Genomic DNA, 23,157 nt, shown 5'->3' with positions numbered 1-23,157 from the left:
GCACTCAGTATCAGTTGATTGAGTCTGCAATACATATAAGTGTTAAGATACTTGGGATAGGAGAGGTGTTTACCTCAGTTCCCTTTCACATACACAGGGCCGTCTTTAATATTGACTGGACCCTGGGCAAAAATTTTCTTGGGCCCCCACCCCACCCCATGCAATTTCGCTCTCCACCCCAACATCCCAAAAAACAACTAAATCAATTTATTTTATAATTGTTTTCAAAATTATTAGCCCAGCAGTGGATCATCCACTGCTGGGCTAATCATTTTTAAAAAAAATGAAATAAATTGCAATATGTGAAACTGGACCTAAGCAGTATTAATAAGTAAATAAATATATAAATTCCTCCACTGTGGATTTATTTAATATTCTTTTGAATGTGATTCTGGTGTGAGGTTAGCTGGTTAAAGAGATTTAGGGCAGCCAACAGGAGCAAAGCAAGTTAAAGACTGAGGAGGAAGCATGGAGGTGCAGACAAATATAAGTTTACTGACTGGAACAGCAGAACTGCTATGGGAAGCTGTAAAATCTGAGACAGAGAGAAAACAAAAACTATAAAAATAAACCTTACATTAATGTGTGAAGTATCAGCATGACACTATACATCAGCCACAGCAGCACATGTCACTTCTTTGCTAGGAACAAGTTCCCTCTCACGCTGCACTAGACAATGCTGCATGGGGAGGCGCGTGTGTGCACTCACTTATTCTTCCCACTGACACCTTTCTACAAAGCACTGTTCCCCTAACAAACTTCAGTTAGTTGATCTTAGGGCCACAGCAGAAAGAGCAGGGCTAAGGGGACCAGCAGACTGGATGCTGTCTGCCCAAGGCTGCATGGATACAGTGTGAGATGTGTCATACAGCCTCAAGACTGAAGAGAGCAGTGTATGCAGCTGCACAAATGCTCAAATCCTCATGTGCCTGCCGCTCCAGCTTTCTGCTGCATGCGCCTACAGTCAGCCCTACCCAGAAACAATCCCCACCACCAGAGCAGTTACCTGGTAACAGTGGTAACCCCAGTAGGACCTTTTCTCATGCAGTGGGAATGGCTGGATGCCGAGTTAGGGCTTTGCATTCAGTGCTGCACAGTGCACATCTAAAACAGCATATGGCAATAGCTTGGCATGTCACATGACACTGGCACGGTCTGGCACAGTTTTTGTAAAAAAAATATATATAAGCAGAGTACTTTTGACTGTGACAGTATTAGGACTGAATTTTTGTGTTCCCCATGTCACATCAGCAGTCTGGTATGAACCATAAAAAAAATAAAAATATTTTTTTTAGGACTTTTGGGCCCCTCAACAGAGACTGGGCCCTGAGCAGCTGCCCCTTTTGCCCTGTGTTAAAGATGGCCCTGCACATACATGAACTTGTTACCTTATATCTATTGATATGGACTATCGCATTCTACTGTACTTTGATGAATCTTGCATTTAACTATTTGTTGTACACCAGGGATAAGTAAACCCCAAACTTTCTTCTGTCTACATATCAAATAGTTTTTGTAATTATACCTGCCACTTATTGGGGCCAATCATGTGCTTGGTTTTGGTGGATAATAATTTCTGAACTTTAAATTGTATTTTCATTGTGTTTTTCTAGTAATCACTATCATAAAACACTTCTACAGTTAATACCCCTGAAGCTTGAGATTCTTAACTCTCGAAAACAACGCAATATCATTATCTGTGTATCTCTCCATTCCATAATCCAGAAATAAAATGTACAGGATAAACAACAAACATAATGGTAAGAGATTACTTCATGGGTTGAGGGGCCTCTGTTTTAATTGGTTCTTTTAATAGTGTGTAGTGAGGCTAATAGGGGACATCTGTGAAATTAACCTGTTGTGTGCTATAGATATTTGTGTGTATGGTGTTTTTTTAAAGGTTTTGGAGAGTGGCATTATGGGTACAGCAGGCACATGTGTTTGTTGGGTTAGTCATTTGGCTATTGTTTTGGTGTGTAATTGTTTAGTTTTAATTCTTTAACTTTAATTGATACATTTGTATCTGTTTGGTGACTCTGATTCCTAGCTTCATCCAATATGGCAGGGCTAAAATTAGTGTGTTTTTCCCATGCTCAAACTATTACATTCAAAAGGGTACTTGGTAATGAAACAAGAATTTAGATTATGATAAAAAAAACAATACTGGCCCTTGTCAAGTATTGGACCATTTCTCATTGACTGATAATGAAATTTGTGCATTTATTAAACAATTAAAATTTCTAATTGTGATTAACTAATAATTATTTCTCTTGAATTCTCATTATTTTTATTTTTGTACAAGGCTGACAGGATTGATTTCACCAAAATATTTAGTTACTTAGCATGTTGCTAAGAGAGATGACACATATATGTTAACCATGAAAACATTAGGAAGGTGATTATGCTCCAATGCAACTTGATAATTATTTAGTTCATTAACCATTTATTAAATCCATTGCTTGAATTGTTAATAAATTATGTTGTTATTAGACAGATTTTAAAGGCATATTGGAAGCACCTATTATGCTTTCAGAGCAGAAATATACACATGTCTACAGACAAGTAATTGATTTCCAATGATGTTCTGAAGGACACATTAACAGAATAGGTTTTGGGGATATTCCTACCTGAGGACAGGTGACTGAGAAATTGATTCATTACCTGTCTTGTTTGTGTGCACTTGGGGACACCATAGGGAATCATGAGTTCAGAAGATTCCTTATCTGTGACACTAGTACTAGTATGTGGTGTCTGTGTAGTTCCTGGTGACCCATAAGCAATAACGTAAAGTTAAAGGGATAATAATTGTAGAAACAGAACATTAGCAAGTGCAGATACTTTAGAAAAAACTATTACACATTTTTTCTTACTTTATATTTTCCCCAAGTTGTGGGGACATAAACTTTGGTAGCATGAATGGGTTATACAGCCACAGCATACTACTGATTTAGCCTTTTTTAATGCCAAGATCAGCACCGCATGAATGAAAAATATGACCTTCACACTTTGCACAGAGCATCTATAGCAAGCAGTTCCCATACATGTGCACCAGCCAGGTGGGTACCACTATAGCAACTAAACATTATATATAAGGTTCATTGTGACAATGGAGACAATGGGCTCGATCATCCGTAGTTTTCCTTTCTGGCAACATTATCAAAGGCTCATCAGTAATGTCAGGTCCCTCGAAGAATTTTAGAAAAGCAAATTTTAGTTTGGGAGCTGTTTATCTAGTGTTCTGGATGTGTTTTGCATGATGAAGGTTCCATAATATTTTTTTAGCTGAGCCATATCACACCGGCTTCTATATTGTTGCAGTCTTTATGTCAAAGTAGCAAAAATACAGAAGTGGATAAAATGTGGTTGCACCCAAGATACCATCAATGTTGTAGTCAACATTATCACTAGGGATGCATTGTTAATACCTTGAATGTTATAGCCTTAGCCATAATCCTAGTCTTAACACTAATTTAGGATCTAGTCCAAACCATATTCCTGATATGAACCTTAGGCTAAGCTATAGGGGTCAATTGCACCAGCAGTACTTGTTAAATGCTGGTGCAATACCGCTCCCGGCAGATTCACGGACAATCGGCCGCTAGCAGGGGGTGTCAATCAACCCTATTGTATCCGATCGTGCTGATTGCTGTCCCCCACCTCCGAAGTGGCGGTCGAGTTAAGGAGCAGCAGTCTTAGGACCCCTGCTTCTTAACTTCCGCTTCTGGCGGAACTGAAGCGGAGAGGGTCGGAAGCAGCATCCGCTGCTTCATAAATAGACCCCATAAAGTGAAAGGTCATATTGCAAATGTTGGTATGATTTAAGCACATATTGGTACTCCTTACAATACAGGGGCTATATTCTTGTGGTCTATATAATTCAACAATCTATCTATCTTTCTATCTGTCTATCTGCTTATATATCTGTCTGTCTATGCATCTATCATATGTCTGTTTATCATAGACACATCAGATAAATACGTTAGTTACTGATCATTTATCTATCTATTAAATTATCCATATCTCTATACATTAGATCCTGATTCTGTTGAAACATCAAGTACTTTTTAAAAACGATGCTTAGCCTGCCACACATTGTAATGATATCTTAAACACAAAACAGTGCCACAAAATATAATCTATTTAATAATTAAGTATTAATCCGATATAAGAATATAATGCATAGATTTTTTTTAATAATATTTAGTAATAATGTATTTATTTACTTTAAAAGCAAATATACATTATTACAGACGTAAGCACAGAATGCAAAGTTCCATAACTGTACACAAGTGGCTAAAGTTCCAGCTGCAGGCAACATATGTTTGTCATAGCATGAAACACCATGTGGAATTCCAGTAAAAAGCCTATCTATACTTACTGCAAGCTGGCATGGTATGTACACTTCACATTGAACAGGGTAACATGACATATATTTATAGGAATAGTCTTCCCACTATCTTGAACAGCTAAGGTTTAGTCTCTAATATGTTCTGACCCTCCCAGAGTTTCTAGCAAAAGCCTATTTCACTGTCATGTTAAAGAATTTTTTTTTCCCTTTTTTAAATGAACATTATTTTCATTGGTTGGCACTGACTCTAAATTAGCCAGTTAGTGAAACAAAAAGCAACAGTGCCCTCTGCAGCTTTGCTTGCAGCGAATGTTGAGTCCATTTCTCGTGACTGGATTTTTTTCATTGAAACTTCAGGTGAAGCAAAATTGCGTCTTTAAGAATACGTTTGATCTCATGTAAGTGCTCTTTATTTAAAATCCTTCTTAATGTTTCTTCTTTTACTGTTATAGTTAGTAGAGATAGTTGTGATTATTCAAATACATAAACTAAAAGGGTTATTTGATGTAGTCCCTAAGAAAAGTTGCATATTTTTACAATTAATTTTAACAGACTGAAATGAAAAAAAAATGGGGTTTAAAATGTAAAACATACTTTATTATACCAGTTGTGTGTGAATTACGTTTTATATTTGGAAGGTGAACTAATACCACAGCGATCACAATGCAAGTGTCACAGTTATTTAATAAACAAATTATTTACTCAGAATTATTATTTTTTTTTATTGCTAAATTTGCATGTTATTTTCTAATGCAGTCTGTAGGATACTGTATATGCATACATGTATTTATTGGAAGAACTCTGTTATGTCTAATTTACAAATACATATGACAGATATATATATAGTTAGACAGATAAATAGATAGATCATTTTGAATAGACAGACAGATAGAATGACAGACAGATACAAGGACAGACAGATAAAGAAAATACAATGATATAGACTAACATATAGAATAGACAGATAGAATAGATATAATTGAATAAATAGATAGGATAGATAGACAGACAGACAAAGGGGCAGACAGATAAAGATAAATACAATGATATAGACATATAAAATAGAAAGATAGAATGGATAGATAGAAAGACAGACAAAGGGGCAGATAAAGATAAATAATATGATATAGACAGAATAGAAGGATAGAATAGATAAATAGGATTGATAGACAGACAGACAAAAGGGCAAACAGATAAAGATAAATACAATGATATAGACAGATAGAAGAGAAAGATAGAATGGATAGATAGATAAATAAATAGATAGATAGATAGATAGACAGACCGAGAAAAGGGCAGATAGATAAAGATAAATACAATGATATAGATAGACAGACCAACAGATAGAATAGAAAGATAGAATAGATAGACAGAGAGAGAGAGAGCTGGATAGATAGATAGATAGATAGATAGATAAATAGATAGATAGATAGATAGATAGATAGATAGATAGATAGACAGACCGACAAATGGGCAGATAGATAAAGATAAATACAATGATATAGATAGACAGACCAACAGATAGAATAGAAAGATAGGATAGATAGATAGAGAGAGATAGATAGAGAGAGAGAGATGGATAGATAGATAGATAGATAGATAGATAGATAGATAGATAGATAGATTGATGAAAGAGGGATAAGGCTAATCATATTGAAAGCTTATTTGTTATTTTGAATAAAGTTTGCTTAATAAAGTCTGATGTCTGTGCATCTACCTAACATAAGAAGCACTTTGTACTAAAACGTATTTTGCATACATTTCTGTCACTAGGTTCAGACTGATTTACTTTTGCTGGCATGCAGCAGTTTCTATTTTCTTATGTTATGGTGTCTGTGTGTACCTGGCAGTAGAACTGTCACAGCCACAAAGGTTAGTGTGAAATTAAGGGCTAGATGCTATTAATAATGACAGAGCCATGGCGCAGCAGAACTTCTGTCACTACCAATAGAGATAGGTCAGCTACAGCACTCAAGGTGCTCAAAAGAAGAGCGGCTCAAGCATTGTGGTAACTCCCAAGTGACAGCTTTTACTTTATATGAGAGCTGCTAGATCCTAATAGTGACAGCATGACTGTCACCATTATTTGCAGCAGCCTGCAGTGTTCCCGTTGACACATCTTGACTGCGACTTCTAGGAAGAAAAAAAAAAATCAATGCAGAAAATAAGAATTAAGTAATTTTCTGATTTGAGTTTATCTTAAAGGGACACTGTACCCAAATTTTTTCTTTTGTAATTCAGAAAGAGCATGCAATTTTAATCAACTTTCTAATTTACTCCTATTATCATTTTTTCTTCGTTCTCTTGCTATCTTTATTTGAAAAAGAAGGCATCTAAGCTTTTTTTGGTTTCAGTACTCTGGATAGCACTTTTTTATTGGTGGATGAATTTATCCACCAATCAGCATGGACAACCCAGGTTGTTCACCAAAAATGGGCTTGCATCTAAACTTACATTCTTGCATTTCAAATAAAGATACCAAGAGAATTAAGAAAATTTGATAATAGGAGTAAATTAGAAAGTTGCTTAAAATTTCATGCTCAATCTGACTCACGAAAGAACATTTTTGGGTACAGTGTCCCTTTAACTATGCTCACATAATACCCCACTACTGTTAGCCAAGCAGCAACCTCCCACAAAGCAAATAAACGTATGGCCAGATTACAAGTAATGCAAACGAGAGCTCAGGTTCGCATTGCTGGGAAGAATTGCGCTCACGAGATCATGCTTCCATAGGCTTCTATGGGAGCCTCATTCTGATGCTGTCACAGACAGCATCAGAACCTCGCGCAGCGAAGAGGTAAGTAGCGCAGTGGTGGGCAGCACTTAGTGAAAATATATGTAAATGCTGATATACATATATATTTATGTGTTAATATGTGTATATACACATATTAACACATACATATATATGTATATAATCATATATATTTATATATATATATATATTTACATTGTGGTGTATGAGAACACACAGTTCCCATAAAATGCAAAGTAAAGGCACTTTTCAGTGCAGTTTTTTTTCTAACACAACACTCCCACCAACTTTAAAGCCCCAAACCTGCCTGGTGCAGTTCTTTTTATTTAAAAAATGTAAAATAAAAAACTATAATGCCCTCTATTTTGAGGGTATTTGGGGCACTTTTAGAAAATTAACCAGAGATTGGATCTCTGGTTAATTTTTGGAGTGCTAATTACTACCGCGAGGTCGCAGTGGCAATAAGCAGCCACTTGTAATGGCTGGTTAATTATTGCACTCCTGCAAATAGGCAAATTTGCCCATTTGTGGGAGCACAGTCATTTAGTTCTCCACTTGTAATCTAGCACATAATGTCTAATTCATTCCCCACTGCTCCTATCTTCATCACAATCCACCATAAAAAAATGTAACTTTAAACACCCTCCTCCATCATCCCTTCCATTGGTACCCCCTCCTCCTGTTAAATATCACCCCTTAAATATTATTTTCTTCTTGATCCTGAACATCCTTTGCATCTTCTTAGGTATTTCCGCCTCTATTTATATAAAAAAAAAATATTTATTTATCAGGTTAACCAACCAGGGATAAGGAGAACTGTTAAAACTGAGGGTGTCTGAAAATTAAACAGTCGTTTAGTTAACTTTTATTTCAAGTAAAGATTTTTTTCTAAAGATGGTAATTTAGTTGTTTTGTTGTGAGTGTTGATGGGGTTACTTGCAACAAGTGTGGATAACAATGTAGGAGGGATAGATTTAGTGTACAATGGTAAATTTTGATGAGGAAGGGAAGTTTAGCAATAGGAGAGGCTGTGGGGTTACAGAAGTCGGGAGTCACATAAGGGTGTTTGATTTAGTTTAGGGTCTGCTAATGGTTGTTTAGGGTTTAAAGTGGATTGAAAGAAAACATTATATACATATATCTAGATCACTAAAGTTATCAAGAATGTTTTCGAAGGGGGCGTGTCCAAGCAGCGGCTCTAACCGGTCGCATTTCTCTTGTGCTCCAGGGGATAGTATGATAATCCGCTGGTTATCATCATCGATTTACAGCACATAGAACAATTTACAACTGGCTTTGTAATTGTTAACATATACCACCCCTACTTATCCCCAACTGGGCTGTGTTTATGATCCAGGAGCCGGGACTGGACGATTGAGGCCTGGTGCGGCGGCATTATTAACAGGCAGCGCTACTCCCCTGGGAAACTGGGGTTACTTGACCGGAGCTGGACATAGCCAAGGGACAGACCAGCTAAACGACACTGTGTAGACATCGGTCACTGAACTCTATTTCAGCATATTTTATCGCATTGGCGCAATATCACAGTAGATAACGACAGCTAATGACAGCCATGTGGTACGATACCATAATTGATAACATGGACAATTCCTTTAAAAAACTGGAGGGAATGTTTCAAATTCTAATTGAAAAAGCACCATCAGAAAGGGACTTACAGGTTCTGGCGGAGAAAATTGGGCAGCAGAGTTACAGTGACGTGCCGTCGTCGCATCGGCTAGCAGACAGTATAGAAGCGCAACTATCATTGAAAGAGGGCGCGGAGCAAAGCATAATAGGAATGGTGTCAATGCAAGCATATAAGCCTAGCAACAGAGGAGGGTATGACCGTCAATTGAATAAAGTCTCATATCCATCGTATCCTTTAATAAAACTAAGGAGAAAAAGAGATCTCAAGTTTTCTAAAATGGCCCCCACAGCTGAACCGGATCAATGTATAGTCACGACTCCCGCAGAAGCCACGACAACTACTAAGGCGAAGGTGAATTCCACACAGCCATACACGACATCAGTATCAAAGCTTCTCAAACGACAGGTATGGTCGCCAAGATGGGACTCTCATGGTGTTCAGCTCGGGGACTATGAGGGGAACTTTTGGAAAATGAGGAGATTGGAGTCTATGATCTTATGTGCAGACAACAGGCCACAGAACCACAACCTAGATTTCAGGCACCAGGCCAGCTTGTCTGCCGCATTGCAAACCCAGATCTCGAGTGAGAGATTATCCAGGACTCAAACACCCTACACTGTAAAGAATCCTGATAAGCTTCTTCACCATGCGGATACTGGTTTGCGGTTCCAGGGAGATTCAGTGGAGAACTTTTTGCGAGAGAGAATGATTGAGCTGAAATCTTCCTCGTGTGGATAGAGTGAAAGTAATAAACTTAATATACCCTGACTTCAGTTATTATAAAAGTCTTGGCACTGTTACAGTTCTCAGGTTTTACATAATGTTCTGTTTCTAGCGTGAAATAATGATTGTTGTAGTAGCTGTTAGCCTCATGTTTGTCAATCTTGACTTTGCTAGAGTTTTTGTATTCTTCACCCACATAAGTTTTGTATCGCTGAGGGTATACTTTAAACATATGTATTATTGCTTTCCCCATGAAAGATATGTAATCACTAAGGGTGTATCTTTTTCTTGCATTTATATTAAGCCCTCCATAAATATATTGTACACACGTACACAGAAAGGTTCTATAACTACTGCTATAGAATTGGGGCTCATCTTGTGACTGGCAGCCGAGGTTGCAGATGAGTCTTACATTTAATCAAGCCACAGATCCTTTACTATACAAGCTAACTTTAGAGGGCTTCTAATTTTACTGTAACTGAGTCCTGGGTAACCTATTATTGACATCTACACTACATCTCCAACATGCCGGAAGGTTGCACAATGTTATAGAGCTAGCCTCCAGTTGAAAATACATTTTAATTGTTTAACGGAAAGCCCCACATGTATAATAGCAGGCTCGCTTGGCAGCAAAGTGTAAAGATAGTTTTGTGAGAGATGAAAACCTTACTCTAATAATCACTGACAATTTATTTTGAGTTAGTACTTATACGCATCAGATTCTCCTACTTCCTACCAAGTAAGTCTGCCCACTTCTCCATTTATTTTAAAAGTGATTTGCGCAACTGGCCTGTTGTTAATGGGCTGTAAAGCTTAATTGGCTGTGTACTGCTCCGGTCTTTACTTCCTAGTAATTAGGGAGCTATTTTTGTTCTATAAAAAAGAAAAAGGAGGTCTGTAGCGTGATTTACACAATGTTTATTTTTCCAGTAGGATGCAAATATTTGATGTACTATATATGTTTTTTTTTATTGCTTTGCTTCATGTATTGTGAACCTACCGTTATATGTCCTCAATAAAATATATAAATAAAAAAAATAAAAAAAGAATGTTTTCGAAAAATGGTCCTGGAATTTGTGCACGATGTGGTGAACAAAAAGGTTTTGTATAACTTCAAAAAATTGCAAATTGTATTGTTGTGTCATTTAGTGATGCAAATTAGATAGAAGAAGTGTAATACAATGTAATTTTAACTTCCCTATAATGAAGGATGCTGCCTGCCTCAGTCATTCCTTGTACACAAAAGGATTTCTAGAAATGGCGGCACCATCTCTTTTAGAGAATGGAGCTTGTACTCTGGAATGTCACCCGAGTCATTCACTGGTTAGTATACCTCAGAAGAACAGGGAACAGACATGGTATAGTACAGCCGTACTAAATAAAATAATATAGAGAAAGTGAAAATTGTTCCTTGGAGTAAAAGTGGATAAATAAGGAACTATTTACCCTTTTACTCCGTGAGTATTTTACATTTATTGCAAGCTTTTGCGTGCCTGTACAATACCATGTCTGTTTCCTGTTCCTCTGGGGTATACTGATCAGTGGACTGCTTGGCTGAATTTAGCAATACAGGTGACAGTGTACAGTACCGTCATTTAGTGATGCATATTTACATTCTAACTAATAAGTAATATAATTTATCTGTAATGACATATGTATGAAATAAGTTGAACAAATTAATAAGAAGAAATGACTTGAGACAAATATGTTAAACAATGGCCTATTAGTTTGATGTATAGTGAGCCTTTTTTTCTGTGGTCAGCATCGATGAATAAAGATGCCGTATAGTATACTGAGTTAGTATTATGGCATCCATGAGCAATTTGATGACTTGGATCATAACGAATTATAAGAGAACTAGTCCTAAAGCCCGTGTACACGGGCCATTTTCTGAAGTGCAGCGTTTCCCCCCGGCCACGGCTGCTCCTGTAAGGCCATGTCCCTGTCACGCCATGTCCCTGTCACGCCCGCACCTGCCTGACCATTTCTCCACCACTGCCGTTCCCATTGGCCTCGCCCCCGTCACACCCGCTCCCACCCACCCTCTCTGCTGTCTTATCCTCACTGACTGATCCTTCCTGATGGTCAGGTATGTTTGTCCTCGTGCAGTCTCTATTGTGCATGACAGCTTCAGACAAACATTCCTGGCCTTTTATTATATAGGATTAGTGCATCATGCTGAAATACACTACTGAGCATTTTTCATACAATTTATGCTAAGAAAAGGAATATTGGACTGATGCATTCACTTTCAAGGGTCAGTTTAAAAAATGGTAAATGGTTAATTTCAGTGTAAAAATTAGACACGTGCATTGATGTATGCCGTTAATATCAGAATGTTGAACAGGGTGGCCACGACTGTTTTTGGAGCCGGATTTTTTCTTTTGTAAATGCAACACACTAAGATCTGGATTTGCCCAGATCTTATTATGTCATACTTCACAAGAAGAAATCCAGCTCTGAAAATAGCTACTAACGATACTAACGACACTGCATGAATGAATTAGTCTAGTAAAATAAATGGGGGCATATTTATCAAGCTCCGTATGGAGCTTGATGCCCCGCGTTTCTGGCGAGCCTGCAGGCTCGCCAGAAACAGCAGTTATGAAGCAGCGGTCACAAAGACCGCTGCTCCATAACCTGTCCGCCTGCTCTGAGCAGGCGGACAGACATCGCCGGAAATCAACCCGATCAAGTACGATTGGGTTGATTGACACCCTCCTGCTGGCGGCCTATTAGCCGCGAGTCTGCAGGGGGCGGCGTTGCACCAGCAGCTCTTGTGAGCTGCTGGTGCAATGCTGAATACGGCAAGCGTATTGCTCGCCGTATTCAGCGAGGTCTGTCGGACCTGATCCGCACTGTCGGATCAGGTCCGACAGACCTTGATAACTTGGGGCCAAAGTCTGTTATTAACAAAATCAATGATCTTAAACACACAATGTTATATACCTGTTCCAAATCAAAATATAACTGTTGAGGCAATCAGGGGTAAACAGAAAATAAAGTTCTAAATGTTCTAACGGAACAAAGCATTTTATTTTACAGTAGAAGTTAGTGCATCACTTCAGATTCCTTTTGAGTGCAGCCATTTAAATATATTTGTTCTCATTTTTATGAAAAACTTACCCTATGTATACATGTATATATTGCAGCACTTTCTCTCTACCTTTAGGCAACAGTATATGTATTTTGAGCATGCTCAGTAGAAGAAAATCTTGACATATATGTATGGTGCTATAGTCAGGGGTCAGTGACTATCTGTGGCATTTTCCTGTATCATGTATTTGTAAATATATCTGTTATATTTGGTCATCGAGTAACATAAAAGTGATTAAAATATTTCTTGAGATATCAACTTTAACTGACCTCAGGTCTGTGCTTTGATAGAGGACACTGTCTTCTGTCACTCTATGTTGAAAGCTTGACCCATAAAGATCACTCTGCTGAGAAGATATTGCACCTTCTATCTGGTTCACCAGGTGTAGGTAATAAAAATCATTCTTCCCAAAAGTCTGACTTTTTAGATAAGGTTCTGATCAATAGTTGTAAAAAGCAGACATGGAAATACAGAAAAGGAAAAGAACGACAGTGATGCAATCTTTAAATTCAAAAAGCATAATTGCTCATGCATTGTTTAATTTTGTAATGTACTGTAATGATTTATTTTAACCATGGATTTTTTTTATACCACACTCAGAAATGATGGAATGTGTACTAGGTTTTTCAGAATGCAACACTGCAACATGCTATAAGTGAATCAGTATAGAAACTCCATTATATCTGTTCCTAGATAGCTACCACCAAGGATATAAGATAAACAAATCTCAAGATATTTTTAAGGGTTATGTCTTTTGACTGCAAAGAATAGTAACAAAATCCAATTTTTAAATTAATTTAAAAACATTTATTTTGTATGCAGATGTTATGAAATGCAGTGCTTATTTGCTAATATAAGGAGACGATTTAATGGCCATTTAAATCACAATACTATGTTTAATTATAATTGACCTTACCTTATCATATATCCAGTTGTGTTCAAGGTCTATCTCACTCTAACCTAGATCAGTGATATTTTTGTAACCTAATCATTTTACTGGTGTGTTTGGTGTTCTTTAATATTTTCCACTGATTATGTTATTACTAGATGACCATATGCTATTTATCTTGAAGTCATACTGGTACCTGAATAATCTTCAATGTACAGCCGAGTACTTTGGAATTTACTGTCAGAGAAACATCAATCCTTTGATATTTGCACAGGATGTATTATGGCTGGAGATGGGAACATATACAGTATTGTAGTGAACTACAGGTGATCAATATGTGAAGCTTAGATAGGCAGTAGAGACTAAAAAATGTTTTCTTAAATATAACTCCTTTCTATTAATTATACACTCATGAGACACAGTGTTTTACTCTCCTTCTGATAGTAACACAACAGTAATTCCCTTACAATTACTACTTCTGGGTTTTGTGTGTGTGTGTGCGCATATCTATCTATCTATCTATCTATCTATCTATCTATATAAAATCTTATTATTGAGTTTATGAGGTATTGCAACCTAACTGCCATGAAATCTCCATAGATAAGCAGTACAATGGGTCGTACCGAAGAGCTCAGTGATTTTAAAAGTGTACTAGTACGTTCATGAAATTTCTCCCCTACTAGATCTGCCCAAGTCAACAGTAATTCTTTTTGTTTGTAAGTGGAAAACGTATAGGAGAAATAAAAGCCCATCCAAGAAGTGATAGACCACCCAAACTCACAGAACGAGGCTATAGAGTATAGCACATAAAAATGCCTATTATCTGTTGCATCACTCACTACAGAGTCCCAATTTCCCACTGGAAGCAACATCAGCACAAAAACTATGTGTCGGGAGCTTCCTGAAATGGGATTCCATGGCCAAGCAGCTGTACACAAGCGTCAAATCAACATGCGCAGTGCCAAGTTTTGTTTAGTGCGGAAGAACTCGTGTGGCCTGCATAGATCCCTGACCTCAAACCCATTCAACACCAAAGACAAGCAAGAACCCCAATGGCAAGCAAGAACACCAATTGCAAGCCTTCTTGTCCAACCTCACAAATGCTTTTATAGCTGAATGAGCACAAATTCCCATAAACACACCAAAAAATCTGCTGTATATATATAGTACTGTGCAAAAGTCTTAGGCCACGATTAGAGTTGTTGTTTTAGCAATGGTATAATAAACATATTTAAATATTTCTCTGTCTCTTTATTAGAATACAACCAGGAAATACTTGTATGCAGTATTAAAAAAAACTGAAAAACTGCTTCTATAGGCTAAAGTGTCAAGTATTTTGTGTGACCTCCACTTACACTTGAGCAATAGCAGGAACCTGGCTCTCACTAACCTAAATGGAATGGAACCCTAATTAATGACATTGCTAAAACCTGTATTTGTTTTACTATTTCATGTCAAAAAGACTGCTGTGAAAAAGGTCTATTACACCAGGTTTGAGCAAAACATGCTTGAGCATTATATACACACATGGTATGAGTTTAATTAATTGTAGCTTTATACTTACCTTTTGCATCTTCTTCTTGCCAGGGCCCATCCTGTGCTAACAGCAAGCTTAACACACTTTTACTTTAGTGCAGGTCCTGGGAGCTGACTGCGCTAAGCCAGGACTCTGGCAAGAAGCAGATTGGGTTAGCTCACTCTCTAGCGTACAAAAGATAAGTATTAACCCTTAAAAAAATTAAAGGAAACAAATTAATACTTATGATGGCTGGCCCACCCATGTGCCGCCCAATAGTGATCATTTCCACCACCACTTTGCCCAGGCTCCCCTAGCTCCACCTTGTCCCCCCGATGACATGCTCGAACCCATAGACTGGTACTATGGCAAGTTACCAATGGCGAGAAGCCTCTTTTAACCCAATTGTGCTTTTCATATAGGAAAACATTTCTGATCTTGTCTACAAAGGACAGTCCAGGCCAAAAATTCTAGGCCAAGACAATTCAGTCAGTTGGAGATATCACAAATTTTAGAAGAATATTTATACAATAAGAACAATGCAATGAAAGTAGTGTAGAAAGGTCTGTGAAAATTTGAAAAGATGTTTGTATAGAATGTTTGTTTATATTATTTGTTTAAAGAAGCTTCTGAGATAATACATTTTACAGGTATATTGGCCTATCATACACCAACCTGTTCATTGGCTCATTGGATGCCATCCACATCTTTGGAAATAATAGCAAGTTTTGTACCTCAATACATCTTATTAAACATATACTGGTGACAGCATATTTCTCAGCAAGTGTGAATCCAAACAGTTTTTTTATTTTGTTGAATATTTAAATCTTACTCTAGAGGTTTTATGACATCAAGCTATATATGATTTCCTGTAGAGACCACATGCCCCCTTGTAGAGCCATGACAGGAAGTAATGAACACTGCACAAATAAAGTTTAAAAAAAAAAGGTAAAATCCTTTTAAATGATGTATAATACATGTTGCTATGATTTCTATTAAGTATTAGCTACTGATTAGTGCTTTTTTATCACAACAATGAAACAGACTGTTTATATCCCTTTAAATTTCATAAGTAGAACATTTTATAACATGTATCTAGTTTTTGAGGCAATATTTTGGCAGGGCCCAAAGGGAGGTAAGTAAACTAGGATCAGAGAGCATTTGAATTATCACTAACAATATTTGTTTGCCTTTAGCTAGCTTTATACAAAAAGCATAGTACAAAACCTCTAGTTATTTAACTATATAACTATAGAAATTAACTGGAGAAAGTTGCTATTACTGGGTGAGATGGGTTTAAACAGGAGATTTTCTTGGTTTTTAATGTAAATACATACTAACGTCCTGTAGATTTTGATAATAAAGTTTTGGGAAGGATTTTTTTTTTAGTGGGTGTATTTCATTATTTAATTTATTTAATTATTCAATGTCCAAAATAGAGATTTGTCATTAAGTAAGAATATTGTTTTATAATATAATTTTTTGTTGATTAGCTGCAGGCAGAATTTAAAGTTTTGGATTTACAGTCTATGTGCACACTGAATTCTTAACAAAACAAAATTCATTTCCTGTTCAGAAACAATTATTTGCTTCAAACTTTATGCATGATTCAGATAGAGTATACAATTTAAAAAAAAATCCAATTTACTTCTAGGGGCCGATTTATCAAGCTCTGTATGGAGTTGATGCCCCTGTTTCCACGCAAGTCTTCAGGCTCGCTGGAAACACAAGTTATGAAGCAGCGGTCTAAAAACCGCTGCCCCATAACTTGTCCGCCTGCTCTGCGGCCACGGACAGAAATCAACCCGATAGAATACGATCGGGTTGATTGACACCCCCTGCTAGCGGACGATAATTAATCCAGGAACCCCTGGCAATGGTAATGGAACAGTTCAGCAACAGTATTAAACCGCAGTTACAAAAATGTACAAAAATAAAGCTTTTAAGGTACACTATTATCTCCAAATATTTAGAACTTATATGAAACAAAATACCCACATAAAAACACTGTAATATTTAAAATACAGGGAGTGCAGAATTATTAGGCAAATGAGTATTTTGACCACATCATCCTCTTTATGCATGTTGTCTTACTCCAAGCTGTATAGGCTCGAAAGCCTACTACCAATTAAGCATATTAGGTGATGTGCATCTCTGTAATGAGAAGGGGTGTGGTCTAATGACATCAACACCCTATATCAGGTGTGCATAATTATTAGGCAACTTCCTTTCCTTTGGCAAAATGGGTCAAAAGAAGGACTTGACAGGCTCAGAAAAGTCAAAAATAGTGAGATATCTTGCAGAGGGATGCAGCACTCTTAAAATTGCAAAGCTTCTGAAGCGTGATCATCGAACAATCAAGCGTTTCATTCAAAATAGTCAACAGGGTCGCAAGAAGCGTGTGGAAAAACCAAGGCGCAAAATAACTGCCCATGAACTGAGAAAAGTCAAGCGTGCAGCTGCCAAGATGCCACTTGCCACCAGTTTGGCCATATTTCAGAGCTGCAACATCACTGGAGTGCCCAAAAGCACAAGGTGTGCAATACTCAGAGACATGGCCAAGGTAAGAAAGGCTGAAAGACGACCACCACTGAACAAGACACACAAGCTGAAACGTCAAGACTGGGCCAATAAATATCTCAAGACTGATTTTTCTAAGGTTTTATGGACTGATGAAATGAGAGTGAGTCTTGATGGGCCAGATGGATGGGCCCGTGGCTGGATTGGTAAAGGGCAGAGAGCTCCAGCCCGACTCAGACGCCAGCAAGGTGGAGGTGGAGTACTGGTTTGGGCTGGTATCATCAAAGATGAGCTTGTGGGGCCTTTTCGGGTTGAGGATGGAGTCAAGCTCAACTCCCAGTCCTACTGCCAGTTTCTGGAAGACACCTTCTTCAAGCAGTGGTACAGGAAGAAGTCTGCATCCTTCAAGAAAAACATGATTTTCATGCAGGACAATGCTCCATCACACGCGTCCAAGTACTCCACAGCGTGGCTGGCAAGAAAGGGTATAAAAGAAGAAAATCTAATGACATGGCCTCCTTGTTCACCTGATCTGAACCCCATTGAGAACCTGTGGTCCATCATCAAATATGAGATTTACAAGGAGGGAAAACAGTACACCTCTCTGAACAGTGTCTGGGAGGCTGTGGTTGCTGCTGCACGCAATGTTGATGGTGAACAGATCAAAACACTGACAGAATCCATGGATGGCAGGCTTTTGAGTGTCCTTGCAAAGAAAGGTGGCTATATTGGTCACTGATTTGTTTTTGTTTTGTTTTTGAATGTCAGAAATGTATATTTGTGAATGTTGAGATGTTATATTGGTTTCACTGGTAAAAATAAATAATTGAAATGGGTATATATTTGTTTTTTGTTAAGTTGCCTAATAATTATGCACAGTAATAGTCACCTGCACACACAGATATCCCCCTAAAATAGCTAAAACTAAAAACAAACTAAAAACTACTTCCAAAAATATTCAGCTTTGATATTAATGAGTTTTTTGGGTTCATTGAGAACATGGTTGTTGTTCAATAATAAAATTAATCCTCAAAAATACAACTTGCCTAATAATTCTGCACTCCCTGTAGTTACAGGTCTTATAAACCTATACATATTTACTAGGGTAAAGCTTGCTATAAAACAAAGAGGGTGCAAATTCTATGAATAAATAAAATGGCAATATTAACAGTGTCTTTAATGTGTTTCCAGTGATCTATTTTACCTGCTAAAATGTATTAAATTGTTTAGAAATATATCCTTTACCTTTAATTTGTCATTTGAAATAGTTGCTTTTCCTGTTGAAACTTCCATCTATATTAAAAATGTCAATACTGCAATCATGGTTACTAGAAAGCTATGTAAACAAAAGGCCTTGAAAAGAAATGGACTTCACAGTGGGGGTGAGAGAGTACAGACCTTTTTTAAAGGGTTCTCCTAAGTCAAAATTAAATTTTCATGATTCAGAGAGCGCATATTAAAAAAATATATTTTCCTTTATCAAAATGTGTACTTTTTATATACACACTTTATGAGGAGCCAATTAATACTGCGCATGTGCAAGAATTTACAGCATATATGCGTTTTGTAATTGGCAGACGGCTGTCACATGATATAGGGAGCAGGTAAAAAAGTAGTAACTGAAATTTGTCCGAAAATAACCTGCTAGTGTAAAAGTGTTATTGCATTATCTTTTTATAATGCATTTGTTGATTATGCAAATTTAAATACAATTAATTCTTATTTGCTGCTTGAGTGAGTACACTACCCCTTTAAAGTAGTAAATAGGAAAATCAATAATGTAGGCTAATCTGAAATGACTAATTAATTGCAATTGTCAGTCAGATGAAGAGTTCACACTACCTATAATCTTTCAAGAATGCATAGAAACTGTTTTTTTTATTGTGTCGATTTTTCCTTGATGTGTTCCTTACTTATTAAAAGCAAGTACTTCAGTGAAGGATAAACAACGGGAAGTATTGTTAATAAGGACAGAAATAAAAAAAATGACAATGTTATTTAGTTGAGATCAAACCACAGGAAGGATGCAAATTGCACAGCTCTGTGTGCAAGTGGTTTTCTACTGTCTTTAGGAGCCACTTACCAGTCAACATCCTGTTATGCTCATTTCTTATTCTGAAACCTAGGTTCCCCCATGATGAGTCAATTTATTTGCTCTGATTAATGCTACTGTTTTATTACTCCTGAGAGCAAAGGGAGCTAATCTGGGCAAAACCTATGGAATGACATCAAAGCACCAGATGAATCATTTCACATATCACCAGCAATGGTAGAAGGCTTCTGAGCTGCTATTGTGTTTAATAATTGGTGACAAATCTGTGAAAGACAAGTGAAACATTTCAAACTGCAGTACCCAAAAATAACTCAGTATATTTTATTGACAGCCAAAGTCAATTAAAAATAATATGTTTTATTCACCAGAATAATGGGAAAGTAAGAAAGAATGAAAGTTAGATGTAACAAGCATAATGTTCAACATCCAGAATTTGTATGTTTGTCTAGCAGGCTCTATAATTAAACCAGATGGGACCATGATACCCAAGTGGCATTAGTCAGGGTTGTGGGAAATAGCAAGAGTATATTCAGACTAATATATTTTTAAGAGAAATTATTTTCATATTAGGTAAATCAGCTGGGTATCTGCATTCTTCTCTCATGCGAAACGTCAGTCTGCTGAACTTTAACCTTTTCAGACTGCTGACTTCAATTAATGAAGTACATTCAAATGAGAGTCAGTTACTAGTGGTGTTCCCCAAGGGTCAGTTCTTGGGCCTGTTTTGTTTAATATGATCAGTGATATTGGAAGAGGGCTCCAGGGGAAGGTGTGTTTGTTTACTGATAATAAAAAAAAACTGTAACAGAGTTGATAGATCCAGGAGGGGTGGATCAAATGAGCAGTTATATTAAAGAACTGGAGGACTGGGCAGAAAAATGGGATCTAAAATTTAATAATATAATATATAATATATTAATATAATATATTAATATAATAATATTACCAAGAACACAATTATGCATATATTTTCTAAAAACCCAAAGGCCAATTACAGTCTCAATGGTACAATATTGACTGAAACAGAAGAGAAACGGGAGTTGAGAATTATTATTTCAGATTATTTAACGTTTGGTAGACAATGCAGCAGTGCAGCCGGTAAGGCCAGTCAAATAATTGATTGCATTGGGAGAAGTTTTAGTAGTAGAAATAGCAAGGTTCTTATGCTACTTTACAGATCACTAGATAGGCCTCATCTGGGATACTGTGTACAGTTCTGGAGACCATATCTCTAAAAGGATATAAATAAACTAGAAACTGACCATAGGAGAGCTAGTAAAATGGTACATGGTCTCAAACATAAATTGTACAAAGAAAAACTCTATGATCTAAACACATATAGTTTACAGGAGAAAAGGGAAAGAGGTGACATTATAGAAACCTTCAAAGGGACTTAATAAAGTGGAAGCTGAAAGCATTTTCCACAAAAAAGATACCAAAACAAGGGGTCACAATCTAAAGTTAGAGGGTAGCAGATTCAGGAGCTATGTGAGGAAGCAATTTTTTTTACAGAAAGGGTGGTAGATTTATGGAATAAACTTCCAATTGAGGTGGTAAACAAAAAGGCTATCCTAAGAAAAAAGTAACGTAATATGGGTAGACTTGATGGGCCTTTTTGGTTCTTATCTGCTGTCAAATGCTATATTTCTATGACTAAGGTTGGGTTTAGATTGTAGTGAACAGAGAGTCATTTTATTTTTGGACCCAGGCAGCACAATGACTTAAACCAGATCCGGTGTCTAATATACACACCTATTTATTAAAGGGGCACTCAAGTCAAAATAAACTTTTATACTTCAGCTAGAGCAAGCAGTTTTAAGACACTTTCCAATTTACTTCCATGGTCAAATTTTGCACAGTCTTTTTATTTTCACAGTTTCTGGGCAACAAGCTTCTACTGAGCATGTGCACAAGCTCACAGAGTATATGTACACCAGTCTGTCATTGGCTTATATCTGTCACATGATACAAGGGGCTGGTAAATTGGAAGAAATATTTAGCCAGAATAAAATCTACTGCTTATTTGAAATTCAGAGTAGGTGTTATTGTATTGTGTTTTTATTATGCACTTGTTAATTTTGCAATTCTGAAACTTCTCCCACCCCTTTGGTTGCTTCATTCTCTTGGTGTCCTTTGATGAAGGAACAGCAATGAATGGAGCAAATTAGATAATAGAAGTACATTTTGACTTTATCAATCCTTTAATATCTTCTTTATAATTTATACTTATATTTTACTTTATTTATATTTTGTAATTAATCTGTTTATATGATCCATTAACATGAGTTTTGTGCATCTCTATCTTTTTTTTCATTCAAATTAAGTTTTACACTTATTAAAACTTTTTATTTTTTATAATAATTCATAATACAGCTGTAATTTTTATTTTATTTTTTTTGTGTATCTCTTCAAGGAATTCTCCCTCTTTCTTTTAGATACGTTTCAGACTATGGGGCCTATCTATCAAGCTCCAAATGGAGCTTGATGCCCCGTGTTTCTGGCGAGCCTGTAGGCTCGCCAGAAACAGCAGTTATGAAGCAGGGGTCACAAAGACCGCTGCTCCATAACCTGTCCGCCTGCTCTGAGCAGACGGACAGACATTTCCGGAAATCAACCCGATCGAGTACGATCGGGTTGATTGACACCCCCCTGCTGGAGGCCCATTGGCCGCGAGTCTGCAGGGGGCGGTATTGCACCAGCAGCTCTTGTGAGCTGCTGGTGCAATGCTGAATACGGCGAGCGTCGGATCAGGTCCGCCAGACTTTCTTAAATAGGGGCCTATGCCTGTAATTCACAATTCAGTGTAAAATCTTTACTTTGATGTGCAAGCATTAAAGGTAAATGAAACACTTTTTTATGATTCATATAGATTATTTAATTTATAACTTTCCATTTTAAATCTAATATCAAATTTGCCTTAAAGGGACACTATACCCAAACATTTTCTTTCATGATTAAGGTAGAGAATATCATTTTAAACAACATTCCAATTTACTTCTATTACCTAATTTGCTTCATTCTTTAGATATACTTTAATGAAGAAAGAGCAATGCACACGGTGAACCAATCACAGGAGGCAGCTATGTGCAGCTACCAATCAGCAGCTACTAAGCATATCTAGATATGCTTTTCAGCAAAGAATATCAAGAGAATGAAGCAAATTAGATGATAGAAGTAAATTAGAAAGTTGTTTATAATTGTATGCTCTTTCTAAATCATGAAAGAAAAAATGTGGGTTTCATGTCCCTTTAATTTCTTGGTATCCTTTGTCGAAGGAGCAGCAATGCACCACTGGGAGATAACTGAACACATTGGGTGAGACAATGACAAGAGGCATATATGTGCAACCACTAATCAGCACTTAGCTCCCAGTAGCATATTGCTGCTCCCGAACTTACCTTGGAAGGGATACCAAGGGCTGCATTTATCATTCCGTAGAGTACAGGGGGAGCAAAACCTGGCTACTCCTCTGGCGGGCAGCAATTTGTTGTTGTCCGCATTTAACATTGCACACGAGCGCTCCTTTGTGCTTGCGTGCACCCCCACCCCCTGATCGCGCACAGCCAATCATGCACGGGCAGGAGCTTTCAATCTCCCTGGTCGGC

The 23,157-nt window shown here is 37.1% G+C and overlaps 1 protein-coding gene across 7 annotated transcripts in view; it reads left to right on the top strand.

Moving 5' to 3' along the window:
• Nucleotides 1–23,157, top strand: part of ARHGAP24 (Rho GTPase activating protein 24) — a 1,035,233-nt gene that overhangs the window by 571,837 nt on the left and 440,239 nt on the right. For 4 of the 7 annotated variants that reach the window (XM_053703386.1, XM_053703390.1, XM_053703388.1 and 1 more), the window contains exon 1: nt 4,447–4,746. The exons of 1 other annotated variant lie outside the window; for it this stretch is intronic. Coding sequence is in view for 1 of the 6 variants with exons in the window: in XM_053703384.1 (XP_053559359.1) it covers nt 6,170–6,220 (51 nt within the window). In the remaining 5 variants the exon portion in view is untranslated. Of the gene's footprint in view, nt 1–4,446; nt 4,747–6,121; nt 6,221–23,157 lie in introns of those variants that run through there. 2 more of the 7 variants (XM_053703389.1, XM_053703384.1) reach the window with 1 other exon arrangement.

This window comes from Bombina bombina, chromosome 2 (assembly GCF_027579735.1).
Source record: "Bombina bombina isolate aBomBom1 chromosome 2, aBomBom1.pri, whole genome shotgun sequence".
Taxonomy (NCBI): Eukaryota; Metazoa; Chordata; class Amphibia; order Anura; family Bombinatoridae; genus Bombina; species Bombina bombina.
The sequence above is the reverse complement of the archived record's forward strand: the minus strand, read 5'-3'. Positions and strand labels throughout refer to the sequence as shown.